This window comes from Agrilus planipennis, unplaced genomic scaffold (genome assembly GCF_000699045.2).
Source record: "Agrilus planipennis isolate EAB-ADULT unplaced genomic scaffold, Apla_2.0 scaffold395, whole genome shotgun sequence".
In the NCBI taxonomy this organism is placed as follows: domain Eukaryota; kingdom Metazoa; phylum Arthropoda; class Insecta; order Coleoptera; family Buprestidae; genus Agrilus; species Agrilus planipennis.
This window is the reverse complement of record NW_020439133.1, coordinates 62,077-76,770: the sequence shown is the minus strand read 5'-3', so window position 1 is coordinate 76,770 and position 14,694 is coordinate 62,077. Positions and strand designations below refer to the sequence as shown.

At 34.6% G+C, this 14,694-nt stretch overlaps 1 protein-coding gene across 1 annotated transcript in view; it reads left to right on the top strand.

Annotated features, from left to right (window-relative positions):
* Positions 1–2,474: 2,474 nt before the first annotated feature.
* Positions 2,475–14,694, top strand: part of LOC108743074 (protein unc-13 homolog A-like) — a gene marked incomplete at its 3' end in the record, with an annotated part of 50,873 nt that continues 38,653 nt past the window's right edge. The window contains exon 1 of the mRNA XM_025977766.1: positions 2,475–2,889. Coding sequence (XP_025833551.1) covers positions 2,865–2,889 — 25 coding nt within the window. The remainder of the gene's footprint in view (positions 2,890–14,694) is intronic.

The following is a 14,694-nucleotide window of genomic DNA, read 5'->3' as shown; positions in this document are numbered from 1 at the left end:
AAATCTTCTTCTTCCATAATAAAATTAACGTATCCGGGCATTTTCGCATAACCTCTTTACGTATCGAAAAAAATAGCTCATCACCATAACATTGATTCAATGCTTTTATTATTATAGAGTTACTAGTCTGAAGATTTTGGTTGGATTTGCACCTCCACCGTATCCTGAGCCAACCTTTGCATTTCATGAAGACTAGGTCTTTCTCCGCCCCTTTCTACTTCTGTTTCTGCATCTGGTAAGTGCCTATATAATTAGCCCCCCATATCTCAGAAGATATCTTACTATCTTACATCATACTTTTTTCATCAGTATCCGCTCCAAACTTAATCTTGCACGAATTTTTAAGCACTTAAGTAGGTAACACTATTATAGGACATATTTAGTTATTAATGGTGGTTAATATGAAATAATAATGTGAAAATTCATTTTCAATTTTCCATCTACTACAAAATTTTTGTTGCTGTTGTCACACCTGCGCAGGGAATTGAACCCGGGACTTTTGGTTCCCGATTCCCGGCGAAAATTTTGTATTGGATGGAAAATTGAAAATGAATATTCACATTAATATTTCATAAGTGGGTAACTCCTTTATTATTTTTCTTTTAGTGTTAAGCATTAAAAGTTTCATTGGTGTAGTACTTTTACTCTTTTAAGGGTAACTTTTTATGTGCTGAGTAAATTGCGCGATTTTTGAACATTTTGGGTAATACTATGATAATGTGAATTATTATTATTTTCCTAATCACTTTCTGCTACATATAGGTAACTATTTAACCGGAAATGGAGAAGAGAAGCCTTTCCGGTTACATCAATTTTAAAGTTAGTTAAAGGAGCCTACCTCCATCCTTCTGCCACGTGTAGTTAAACATTCCTATCTCAAGACCCTTTTTGTGGCCATTCTTTATCCTTATTGATGAGTTTTACAGCTAATTATAGAGATTAGGTCCCAAGCGAGAGGCGTCCCGGATTTTGGCTTTATTAATTCCTTCACCTCTTATCTGTTTTCGTTTAGTTGAAAGCACTTTCTTGGTAAAAAGGTGTCTTGAAGTTTAAGGGTCCTTTGAATTTGTGGCATAGAAAACATTGTTCTAAGATAATGAAGTAACTCAGTTAGGAAAACTAAGTCTGTCCAAACAGTTTATCAATTGCTTTTTTTACATCTTGTTTGCCCACCACAAGTGGAGACGAAAAGTAAAAGTAGCAGCGAAGGGAAATTTATCCTTTTTTTTCCCGTGGGAAATTGTCTGAGTTAAAGTAAATGTGTCAACACAGAACAACAAGGAAACTTCCCGTACTAAGGAATGATTAAATTATGCGAAATAAAAAAGGTGTAGAGATTGTGTTCTAGTCCATAATTTAGGACAATTATTTATTACTGATGTATTTAATTTCCATTTGGATTTTTCAAATCTGAAGTCACATTACATGAAAGTGTGCGTTGATAAGTTAGGCTAAATACGTACGGGGAAGTGAAGGAGAATCTCATAAAAAATAAATACGTAATATAAAGTTCTATATCAAATACTTTGACACTTAATAGTGGTTAATACTAAATATCATACGAAAATTCATTTTCAGTTTTTTACTCAGTATAAATTACCTCAAGTAAATGAGGAAAAATTTGTTGCTGTCATCACACCCTCGCCGGGAATCGAACCCGGGACCTTTGGCTTTACTCACCAATGTAGCTGTTGTTATCTTTCGTAGCTTAGTGGTCAGAGCATTGGTGTGTAAAGCCAAAGATCCCAGGTTCGATTCCCGGCGAGGACGTGAAGACAACAACAAATTTTTTCTCATTAAATTGAGTAAAAAATTGAAAATTAATTTTCATATTAATATTATGCATACTATAAACAAGAAGGAGAGGACGGGAGAGTACAAAATATAGACATAGAGGAAGCAGTTAAAGAAATAACTTCGTAAGCGAAAGAATATGCAAGTGATAAGGGATAAAGAAAAGAGATTAGATGAGAGAGATTAGTGGAGATGGAAGGACCTCTGACGAAGTTCGCTAGTCTTGGTAGAGAAACGTTAGGAAGCCTAAAGGTCAGGACAGCATCAGTTCACCAAGCGACCGCGAAAGCCTTTACTAATTTATCAGTATTGTATAATATTAGTAGGCATATAACTTGGCACTCTCTTTGAATTAAATCTTTTGAAGATAAAGCATTTTATTGGATGTTATGATCTACTTTTTATTGTTTTTGGCCATACATCTTTCTAAATCGCCCCAACAGTGACAAAATTATAATCAGGTATTGCAATATCGAATGCAGAACGCCAGTAGGTATAATTTTCCCTATAAATTTCCGTCGTTAAAGCCCTATTTACATTTTGCGTTTAAGCGATTAGATATCCGACTTCGTAGTCGGTTTCCGTTGTCGATATCGGTTGGCAAGTTCCGGTTGATAACGATAGGATTTTCTGATGCTCATTTGTACCGAAGCGAGGTTCACTTGTAAATAGTTGACACGGTGGTTCACTCCACTCGGTTAGTAATACTACAATATAAGTACGGTTGGCCGTGGTGGTGGTACCCGCGCTGATTAGAGGGTGTTGCCATAGAGATGACGTCACGGAGGACGCCGCGACGCCGACGTTGAATCGCGCACGACGCCTGCCGATTGAGCCGCTGCTTGTTGATGGCGCCGGCTACGACAGTGGCGCTCGTCAGCCGATCCACGGTGGCTGTGCTTGCACGGTCGCGATCGGTCTTGTGACAGTTTTCCGTGTAACACAAAAACAAACGAAGAAACGTCTTGCGTAATGACGATCAAATGTGCCGTAAATGAAACTGTTGATTTAATATTATTGTTGTTATTGTGAAAACGCTTCACCGTCAGAACACCTGGAACTATGACCGCATGATGTCGCTGCTCAGTGTTACTGGTGAGTGAGATTTTCCGATGTAGTTTGTGACCGGTATCGGTCCGAGTGCATGCCAGTAATGCCTCTCCACGGGAAAACGCATTTCCTCGCACAATAAATTGCATTCTATGCCGACGTGGCATTTTCAGCTTTTCAATGAAGCTTCATTTAGCAAATCTATTATGGAGGGCCATGAGCTTTCAAAAGCTTCCCCTTTACTCAATATTATATGAAATAAAAAATAAAATAGGCTTAGAATTATTGATAATATCCTTGAGGTTAGGATTTCTTTTTATATCGGGATGGCACCTTGGGAAAAGCTTTGAATTTTCCTTATCTCTTTTCTTTGCAATAGGAAATGTAACACAGTTTAAAATCTGTGACACATTACGCAATTGAAAAAGTTCAAAGGGTTATTTTCTTCGAAGTACAGACATCCTGTAGATTTTCCCAAATTTTGCCCATACTACTTGTAATTATGGGACAATTAAGCGAAGCAAAGGAAGAATCATCTAATAACAATCTTCTTTAAGTTTATTAAGAACATTAAATGTGGAATTATTTCTGAAGCTGCTTTCCAATGAGCGACAAAGTTGCGACCAAGACGGACGTGAACTAGAAGAACAAATTCGTCGAGGTTGGTAAAAGCTTTCGCGACCAGTTGGTCAACTGATGCTATCCTGATTCTAAAGGCCGTTTTCGGTTGGAGTTGCATCCTTACGTTTCACTAGGACTAGTGGCGAGTTTCTTCAGAGGTCCTTCCATCCACTCCAACCAATGACGACCAATCAGGACAACATGAGTTCGTCGAAGTTTTTGATTAAAAGTGAAACTTCTCTATTTGTGGTTTCTATTTCTGTAAATTATTGAACATGCAGTTTCACTACAATTGTATCATACCAAGTTAATGATATGTTTTAATTATGGTTGGGACACCTTGCATACCTCGTTACTTACTAGTTATAAATAATTACAGTTTTACAATCTAATTTTATAAATTATTACAACGAGGAGAAGTATGAAAATGAAAATGCGAAGGCATATGGAAGTGTATGTAAATTATTTGATTAAGTACCTAAGTACCTATCATTTGCTGTTATTGGAGCAAAATTTCGTAACTTATATCAATTATTGCGAAAACAGAAAAACAATTTTTAAGTATATGTTTTTCGTCTCGATCTGGTTAGAATCAACCATATACGTTGCTTTTTGGTAAAACTTTTTTTAAAAAAGAAATTCTGCTAAATAACTTGTAGTACCTACTCAAAATAAATGTGGACAACTTTTTGCTAAACCACGAAGAGGTTTGTCATTAATAAGTCAATTGAGAGTAGGCGACCATTAATGCGTAACAGGACCTAAGAATGACCATGAATGAAAATAAAAAATTGATCAAAAAATAGGTCGAATCTGTTCTACAGCCTTATTCATTCCTTTAGCGTCGATAAAAGATTTATATTCTTTTAGGACACAAATTACTATTTGTCTGGTGTTATTCAGTTTATGTTTTTTCCGCATTAGTCACTGTACTATTAGTTTTCTAAGCGTTTACATTATTTATGTACCGAAAAAGATGAATATTGTACGAGAAATAAAGCCTACTATTATAAAAATTAAAGTACTTATGTCCTATAGTTTAATAATAAACCACATCATATACGTATATGTGTCTACCTACATATTATAGTTCAGGTAGTATTTGGGCATTTTTTTGGAAAACTACAATACAGTCTTGTTAAGAATAGGTATATTGCTGAATATTAAACAGGAATTTATGTTTATTTCTAATACAAAAGGATTATAGTTATTTTTAGGGTTCTGTAACTCTTATTGGACCGCATAAAAAATTAAGAGGGAAAAAAATGGTGAATTAAAAACCTTGAATTTGTCCTTACGCCTAATGCTAGTAAATTTCTAATTGCAATTTTCAGTGGACAAAATTAGGTTAAATCTGTTATATTATTATTATACCCAATTATTATATATTACCATATGGATCTGTCAATAATGGTTTATGTTATATAATCAATTAATAAAATATTTACAAAATTGAATATGCAGCAACTAATGCTGATAATACTAATAATAAAAATATCTTTACAATTATTAACATTAACGCTATTCAGTTATTTGTGATTTTGAAGACTTTCGCTGGCTTAAAGATTAATCTTCTTTCAGTTTTGCTGGAACATATCAGTGGTTATCGGTAATATTGAGAAAAGCTATGCAAAGAATCTTTTTCTGTCTAGGATTCGAATATATATCATCAGAAGCACAATTTTAAATGAAATTCAAACGGGCGGTGAAAAAAGCTGAAGGCAAAATCAGATCAACATCAACTAGGGGGAGATAGGCAATAGTACATAACGAAATCAAGCAAAAAATCATGAAGTAAAATACATGAAGTATCAGTTTTTCACAGACGAAGTTTTTCTATTCGGGCAATATTAAGCATTAAGGTTTTCGGCTTCATATTCCTTTAAGAAATACAAATTTATAACTAAATGCCATAAAAAGGGATACAACTTTATTCAAAAGGACATAATTTTAACAACTTTTTTCAGGACTCAAATTCTACCTGTAGTTACGGTGTTTTTTTATTTGTACAATATTTCTGACTGTTGTTTCAGTCTGTATATATTTTGATTCGTTTTTCGGTCGATTTTATGATGCTTTGGCTCCTGCTACCCCAACATGACACGATCCGATAAAAAAATGTCCTTTTGTAATAATCCCAAAATAATATCGCAGTAATCCATGTGCTGACTTTCGCAAATGTTTAATAAGATTAGTTGAATACCCAAGTCGAAAAGTATTGTTGTTAGATTTTGTACGAAGATTGTAAGCGTATGGGTTATAACTTAAGCAAAGGCGACAGAATGGAAAATCCATGCTTCCAAATGTAAGCTTATCTCCGAATCCATCGAATATCCCGAGGGGGTATGAAATTCCAGCCAGATATCATGAAAGCAATCGAGCGCAGAAAATTAAAACACGCGGGTCACGTTGGTAGAAATGAGTACAAACCACTCAGAGAATATAATTGAGGGTACACAATGCTAACGTGTTAATTTAATCTTGATTTACGTTAAACGAAACAAAATATTTTAATGTATTAACTTGCAAACAGAATATAATAAAGGCTGTTCTGAAATTATTGTCATCGACATAGTCTGTAGAGGTCTCTCAGAATCTGATGAACCTTGATTGTGTGTTTCGTCGAGACATTGATTTCTAAAGTAAATCATATCTGACTTTGCATACAATACGTTCCAGTATAAAGCCCGTTGTAGAAAGGATCAGTACAAAAGAAATCGTGTGTATGCTATCGAATCATTGGTCCATGATTTTTCGTATGTTTCAACTTCTACCAAACTAATTGCGCTTTAATTTGTGGTTTATTTTTAAATTTTTTAGTCGTTAGATACTCTATAACCAGTTGTTGTAACTAAAATTAAAAGAAAGGGAAATTCATCCCGCTGGAGCATTGTTTAATTATAAATCTAAAAAAAAATGAACGAATATTTTTTTAATTTAATTAAACTTTATGTTTCTATTTATAAAACTGTTTTTATGTTCTTTAATTGTCTCATTCAAAGATTGACCCTCATATGTTCTAATGCAGCTTTCATTTAATTTAAATTATTGTTTGAAAATAATTAGACTGTGCTGTAAGCTTACTAATTATTTTCCAATTTTTCATTCATAAGTTCATTTCGAAAGGAAAAGTCTGCCTATTGGTCTGTTGCCTCAAAACTGCGAAGCCACTAGATCAATTTTGTAAAAGATAGTTCTGAAGTCTTTGTGTGACTTTATTTTTCATTTTGCGACGCCGGAAGCCCTTGAGAAAGTGATTTTGACAAAAACAGTTTCTTGACTTCTTTATCTTGATTATAGTTTTATAAAAACATCTTGCAGGTATTTGATATTGTCTTGACTTTCAACGCAAGACACCAAGACAAGATTTTTATACTCCAGAGTCTAGACGTTTCGACAGCTTTATTGGAGCTATTAAATACTTGTAATAGTTACCTTCTTTATATATAAAGTTGAAATAACATTGTTTCTATGATGAATTATTTATTAACTTTGTTACGGGGGAGAAGTTTTAGTAGGTAGTTTGAAATATTCCTAATTGTCTGGTTTTACGATGCGAAGCCTGAATATTCCGTAGATCTGAAAAAATTCTTAAACTTTCTTACTAATTTTTCTGTATCTAAATCGAAATTGAAATTAAGTCAACTCGTTGAATAAAAAACAACCTACAAAATTCTTAATATAAAGTTTAATTAAAAGCTAATTGTTTTTTTCTCAATTAGAGCGTTAATAATTGAGAATATTCTTTCAGATTGGCTCCTTATTTCTAAGAGTTTGCTTTATTAAAATTTCGTTCGTAGTCATGGTCAATATGAAAATGCCATCTAAGATTCCGGCACTGGATTATCGATTTCGTTGGATTCCAATCCCAGTTGACCTTTGGCACTTTGTCAGATGTTTGAACTGTTCGAGTTCTATTTAGTTTTGCCTGCGTTATGAAATAAAAGCCGTTTAGTTCTTATATGGTAAATTTATTTACAATCATCTTCCATGTTATTGGAAAAATAAAGACGAATGTCAGAGAAGCACACATTTCAAACGTTTTTATTCCACACAATACAACAAGAAAGCAAGAGGTTATAAGTATATCACTCTAGACTTTGAAGCAATAAAAACGATAACGAAAGGTTTGACCTTTATTTTATTATGAAAAGTTTGGATCAAGTGGATAAAGAATAAAAGAGTCTGAGACTGTTAACTGAGGAATATCAAATGCTAGACAAGGTACATACTTACTAAGGTATTCAATACTTAATACCGAATGAAAAACGAAACCTTTATGGCATAACGTAAATAAATTAATTTCGAATGGTGGGGCATTTAAAAATTAAAATTTTGCAAACTGTACCATGTGACACATCAAATGAGTGCGCTTGTTGTAAGGGTCTCAAATATATTTTTTTATAATTTTAAAATAAATTGGTTTAGTTATTTGAAAAAAATAAATGAAAATTGATCATTCCCCCCGCTCCCTTATCTGCGAAACTACTGAAGTTAAAATTTAAAAAAAATACAAAAAATAGTTCATTACTTATAGATTACAGGAAAATTAACGAGAAGCGTATGGTCTGAACACAACGGGGTAAATCCTTCAACAAAACAATATTGTGCGTAAAAAATTTATATTTGCAGATTGAATGTCTGGGAGAATATGTTTTTATTTTCAACTGCAATGTTGGGTTGATTCTCGGGTTAGGGTTCCGTATGTCCGAAAAACGGAATCGTTATGTGATCACTCGTGTGTCTGTCTGTCCGGATTTCTAGATAAAAGGTACTCTATATCCTTTTCTGTGCCCCTGACAATGCATGTACAAAATTTCATGATAATCGGTTGAGCAGTTAAAGAGTGAAAAGCCGACAAACAAACAAATCACATTCGCATTTATTACATTAGTTAGGATTAGGATTAAATGCCCATCAACAAGGATTCATGGTAGAAATGTTATGAACACTCGGTACAGGCAGTCTCTTTTCTTGTCATTATTGTCATTGTTGTAATTGAATTGAAGGCAATCAGTTTAATTTGTCTCTGAAGTGCATACAATATTGGTCGCCAAATATCTGTAAAATCGATTTTCCGCAATTTCCCCTTGCGTCGTAGCAGCCAGAAACCTTTTCCAGTCTTTCTATTTTTATTTGGCCTTGATAACGCGGTGCGTTATAACGAAACGATCTTTTGTAATAAATCACAATGTCATAATCACGAGCACACAAATATGTCCGTATACATACATGCACGTAATTGCTCCTCATCCGCGTCACGTTATACAAAACGAAACTTTCATCCTTAATCTGCGTGTGTGCCAAAAAATTCGGACGTTAAAAAATAACTTCTGAAAAAGCTAATCCGAAGTGTTTCTCTTGAAATTAATGTGCTTTTTAATTTGGTATAAATACCGGCTGAAAAATTAAGAGCAAATCAATTCAACGGCTTTCCCAATTTTTGTATCACGTTTCCCCTATTAGAGAACATGATTTTTTTTCATTTGTAGAGCTGGGGCTGCAACGTAGAGAAGTAAGTATTAAGAAGGGAGTCAGACAGGGATGCACACTGTCACCGCTACTTTTTAATCTATACATCGAAGACGCGATCAATATCATTAAAGACAGTACAACTGTAGAGATAGATGTACAGGGGCAAAAGATTAGTATGCTTAGATTTGCAGATGATATAGTAGTATTAGCATCTAGCAAGGGGGAGTTACAGATAGGTTTAAATAAAATGGAAGCGGTATTGACAATTCAAAACATAAATAAAAATAAAGCACAAATTGTGGAATACAAGGGAAGAAAAGGTAAGGAAAGAGCGAATATAAAGATAGGAGACTACAAATTAGAAGAAGTGGCTGATTTTAGGTATCTAGGAAGTCAGAAAAGTCAATACGGAAGGAGTAGTAGGGATATAAAGCAGAGGATAGCGCAGAATAGAGTCGTCCTCAATAAAAAGAGTCACTTCCATGTTCGCGAATGGTTAAATTAGAAATTCGAAAAAGATTGCTAAAGGTGTATGTTATGAGGATATTGTGGATAGAGAAGGTTAGAAATGAAGAGGTATTAGAAAGAATAGGAGAACAGAGGACTCTATAGAAGTTAATAAAAAATAGGTGTGATAGGTTGGTAGGATAGCGCAGGGTCGTGTCGCCTTTAATAAAAAGAAGTAATTTCTTTGCTCGCGAACGGTTAATTTAGAAATTCGAAAAAGGTTGTTAAAGGTGTATGCTTGGAACGCGGTGCTGAACGGGTACGAAACATGGACAGTAGGCGCGGTGGAAAAGAAAAGGTTAGAAGCGTTCGAAATGTGGTGTTACAGGCGAATGATGAGGATACCGCGGATAGAAAAGGTTAGAAATGAATAAGAATTAGAAAGAGTAGGAGAACAAAGGACTCTATGGAAGTTAATAAGAAGTAGGCGAGATAGGTTGGTAGGACACCTTCAAAGACATGAGGGTCTAGTCAGAGACATATTAGAGGCAGAAACAGTTAAGAGAAGTAGAGGAAACATAAATAAAAATAAAGCACAAATTGTGGAATACAAGGGAAGAAAAGGTAAGGAAAGAGCGAATATAAAGATAGGAGACTACAAATTAGAAGAAGTGGCTGATTTTAGGTATCTAGGAAGTCAGAAAAGTCAATACGGAAGGAGTAGTAGGGATATAAAGCAGAGGATAGCGCAGAATAGAGTCGTCCTCAATAAAAAGAGTCACTTCCATGTTCGCGAATGGTTAAATTAGAAATTCGAAAAAGATTGCTAAAGGTGTATGTTATGAGGATATTGTGGATAGAGAAGGTTAGAAATGAAGAGGTATTAGAAAGAATAGGAGAACAGAGGACTCTATAGAAGTTAATAAAAAATAGGTGTGATAGGTTGGTAGGATAGCGCAGGGTCGTGTCGCCTTTAATAAAAAGAAGTAATTTCTTTGCTCGCGAACGGTTAATTTAGAAATTCGAAAAAGGTTGTTAAAGGTGTATGCTTGGAACGCGGTGCTGAACGGGTACGAAACATGGACAGTAGGCGCGGTGGAAAAGAAAAGGTTAGAAGCGTTCGAAATGTGGTGTTACAGGCGAATGATGAGGATACCGCGGATAGAAAAGGTTAGAAATGAATAAGAATTAGAAAGAGTAGGAGAACAAAGGACTCTATGGAAGTTAATAAGAAGTAGGCGAGATAGGTTGGTAGGACACCTTCTCAGACATGAGGGTCTAGTCAGAGACATATTAGAGGCAGAAATGGGAGTTAGGACGGGTAGATTAGATTACTGTTCGCAAATCGTTAAGTATGTGGGAAAAGCGAAGATTAGCTCAGGATAGGAAAGATTGGAGTTGCGTGACCTACCAGTCTTAGGACTGACGTGGTTATGATGATGTTTCCCCTATTAGAAATAGTGACGGCAAAGCAAGATCAATATTGGGTCTTGATATTGTTTTGTATTGTCTAATAAGTTTCTACACGGTTTTGGCCCAAAAAGCTTAATTGCATTAACTGCTAGGAAGCGATTTATTAAAATAGAATTCAGAATATTTGGCAACAATAACATTGGCTGACGTGGCTAATTCCCCAAATGCAGTTGAGTAACTCCTGTGGGTGAATCGCGCATGAGGAAAATTCTCCTTGTATATCAGTTTTAATTCTGCTCTGCTTATTTATTTGTTACGTTTTTGGCCAACGCTAGTCCTATTAAAAATCGATAGTAACGTTACACTATTGCTAATTTAGATTTTAGTTGAAATGTGGGTTATAGCAAGTGATAACTTAAACATTATGTTTTCAAGTTAAATTTTTCAAAAGAGTTTACCTTTTTGATTATTGATTGTATATGAAGTTCTATTTGGTAAAAGAGTGAAAGGCGGTTTTGCTCACAACATCTTTTAAAACTGGATAAATAATTAAAGTATAATTTGGACATTCGGTATTGTATTCCAAAATCTCAAACATAAGGCTTTACATTTCATAATATTTATTGGATCCAAACAAACGAACGAAGGAAGAACAAATACTAATAAATATTGTTTTGATAATTTTGTTATTCGAAATAAGAAGCTGACAGCTAATATAAAAGGATTACGTAAATATATATAAATAATTAACAAACAAGGGTAGTCTTTGATCTTGGCTTTTTAGATGTATGTGCAGGAACAAGACAGAAGAAGACAAAACTGCAAGACGAATGCCATTTCTGGTCATAATAGATATTCTATTTAATAGTTACTCAATTATCTGTGTACCTACATATAGGCAACATAAATTATTCATGTAACGCCGTAGTCCAGTGTATCCCTCTGGATTTGCTAGGTTATATACTCAGTTGGATAGCACAAGATTTGCATAACCCGCTTCTAGTCGTTCGAATTCAAACGGTTTCCGGCATCGTCATCCGTCTAATTTTTTTTATCCGACATTCGGGGTCGCTGAAGAGAGAAAATACGTCCAGAAAAACGTGGAAAATTCGCAGACAAGCTGAAGCGTTGCTGCGTCAGTTACAACGGGTAGGCGGGCACCCTGACGCTTAAATTACTGTCAGCATCTCTGTAGAGCGTTTATATCTATTGTGCCAATGTAAATGGGACATGACTATGCGCCGTTTCATAATTGAAGCAGATATAAAAAAAATTAGAGAAATGTACAGAGCGTTGTGAAATTGATATTTATAAATCTGTAGATGAGAAAGTTGTTACAACATTAATAAAAAAAGTAGGAGATGAGTACCACTGATAGATATAGAGGGACAACAGATTAGAATGCTTAGACTTGCAGATAACATAGCAGTATTAGCATCTAGCAAGGAGGAGTTAGAAGTAGCTTTAAATTAAATGGATGCAATATTGACAAAACAGTATTGTATGAAAATAAATAAAAGTAAAACAAAAATGCTGGTATGCAAAGGAAGAAAAAGTAAGGAAAGAGCGAATGTAAAGATAGAAGATGAATAATTAGAAAAAGTGATTTTAGGTATCTATGAAATCAGATAAGTTAGGATGAAAGGAGTAGTAGGGATATAAAGCAGAGGATAGCGCAGGGTCAAGTCGCCTTCAATAAAAAGAAGTCATTTCCATGTTCGCGAATGGTTAAATTAGAAATTCGAAAAAGATTGCTAAAGGTGTATGTTATGAAGATAATATGTTGATAGAGAAGGTTAGAAATGAAGAGGTATTAGAAAGAATAGGAGAACAGAGGACTCTATAGAAGTTAATAAAAAATAGGTGTGATAGGTTGGTAGGATATCGTTCAGGCATGAAGGTCTAGTCAGAGACATATTAGAGGCAGAAACAGTTAAGAGAAGTAGAGGTAGACCTAGATTTACTCTTATGATTCTTCTATCTTAAATTGTGTTTTTGCTTTCTTTCTTTGGTCTGTTTCTTCTAAAAGAGTTTTAAAAATATCCTTAACAATCGAAGTAATTATTTTGTTTGTAGCTTTTTGTTTTTGTTGTGAGTTCCTTCGTGGTAAAACTTTCGGAAAAGGATGACTGATTCTTGTACTGATTATACCTGTTGTCCCGAAATTAGGAATGCCACCGCTCCTTCACGTAAATGATGTAGGATTGGTTCCTGATGAAGCTTAGAGGGTGTAGTGATAGTCATGTAGGGCACGTTCCTTTTATGGCTTAACCTTGTGTCCCTGTATTTGTTTTCATAAATATTCCCCGTTGGAATCCTCCTTCATTTGCATTGAATTATAAAAAACCCAGATTTTCCTGATGTATCACTCGATGATATTCTTCATAACATCCCTGTAATTTTAGTTATATATGGGCAGTGTCACTATGCAATTTTTCGATGTTTTTGAGTTTTATCAATATATTTTGTGTAATTTCTAGGTTCTAGGTGAACGTTTTGCCGTACTTGTATGTATAATATCTATATTTATGGAGCAACATTTATTCTTGTTCCCTTTTTTTAGTCTTTTAGACAAGGCAGTGCGGTTACGATTAATGGAATCGGGAGGCAATGCTTTCAGGAATCCTATCGACTTTTTTTCACTTGGTTTCCAAATAATAGGAAGCCGAAAAGGTTTTTATAAAAGGTTCAACAACCGGTACCCTTATAAATAATAATGTGGGATACTTTTACCACCGTACAAGGTATGTTTGATGTTCTGTTTTTAGTATTCCACGAAAACTTGAAAGGTAACTGACTGGATTGAAAAGAAAGTCTTACATTTTTGAAAAGCACAAAAGATATGCATGCTGATTTTATTGATCATTCCGTAGAGTACAAATAAGGGTTGCGTATGATATTGTGACATTTATAGCCGTAGCACCTTCGATCTTAGTCAACTAATTTTCTATAAAATTTATACGAGACCACCAACAAACACAAAAATAACATACAGTCGAGTTTGTATNCTTATTTGGTTTTAAATCGACTTTGATGTGCAATAATTTGGTCTTAACGAAATGTACGGTTAAAATGTTGAGCTTGTAGCTTATCTAATTATGTCTGTATTTGTAGGTACTCACCAGGGCGTAGTATTATGGTGTTACAGTTTACATTTATATCGATTCATTGGATTTTGCTTATGATAATTCGGTCAGCACTGAGTGGTGTTTTGATCTTTGATTGATAATATTGACGTTTAGTATGCTGATTAAGCTTTGATTGGTGTAAATCCACTTACTACAGCTTTAGTTGAAAAGGAATAAATATAAGATAAAATAAAGTAGTGGAAAAGTTTTATTTGAACTAAAGTATCTTATTAATTAGAATGTTGACGAGTCGCCTTAAATAAGAAAAAGTCACTTCTATGCTCGCGAACGATTAATTTAGAAATTCTAAAAAGGTTGTTAAAGGTGTATGTTTGGAGCGCGGCGATGTACGGGTGCGAAACATGGACGGTGAGAGCGGCGAAAAAGAAAAGGTTAGAAGCGTTCGAAATGTAGTATTACAGGCGAATGATGAGGATACCGTTACCGATAGAGAAGGTAAGAAATGTAGAAGTATTAGAAAGAATAAGAGAGCAGACCCTAATAAAAAATAGGCGAGATAGGTTGGTAGGACACCTTCTCAGGCATGAAGGACTAGTCAGAGACATATTAGAGGCAGAAATATAATTTAGGAGGAGTAGAGGTAGACCTAGTTAGATCACTGTTCGCAAATAGTTAAGGATGTGGGCTGTTCTAGTTTTAAAAAAATGCGAAGATTATCTCAGGATAGGAAATCCTGAACTATCATCTGTTATTATTATATGCGAAATATGTCTAACAATGTTCAAATTTTATTCGTGTCCTTGGG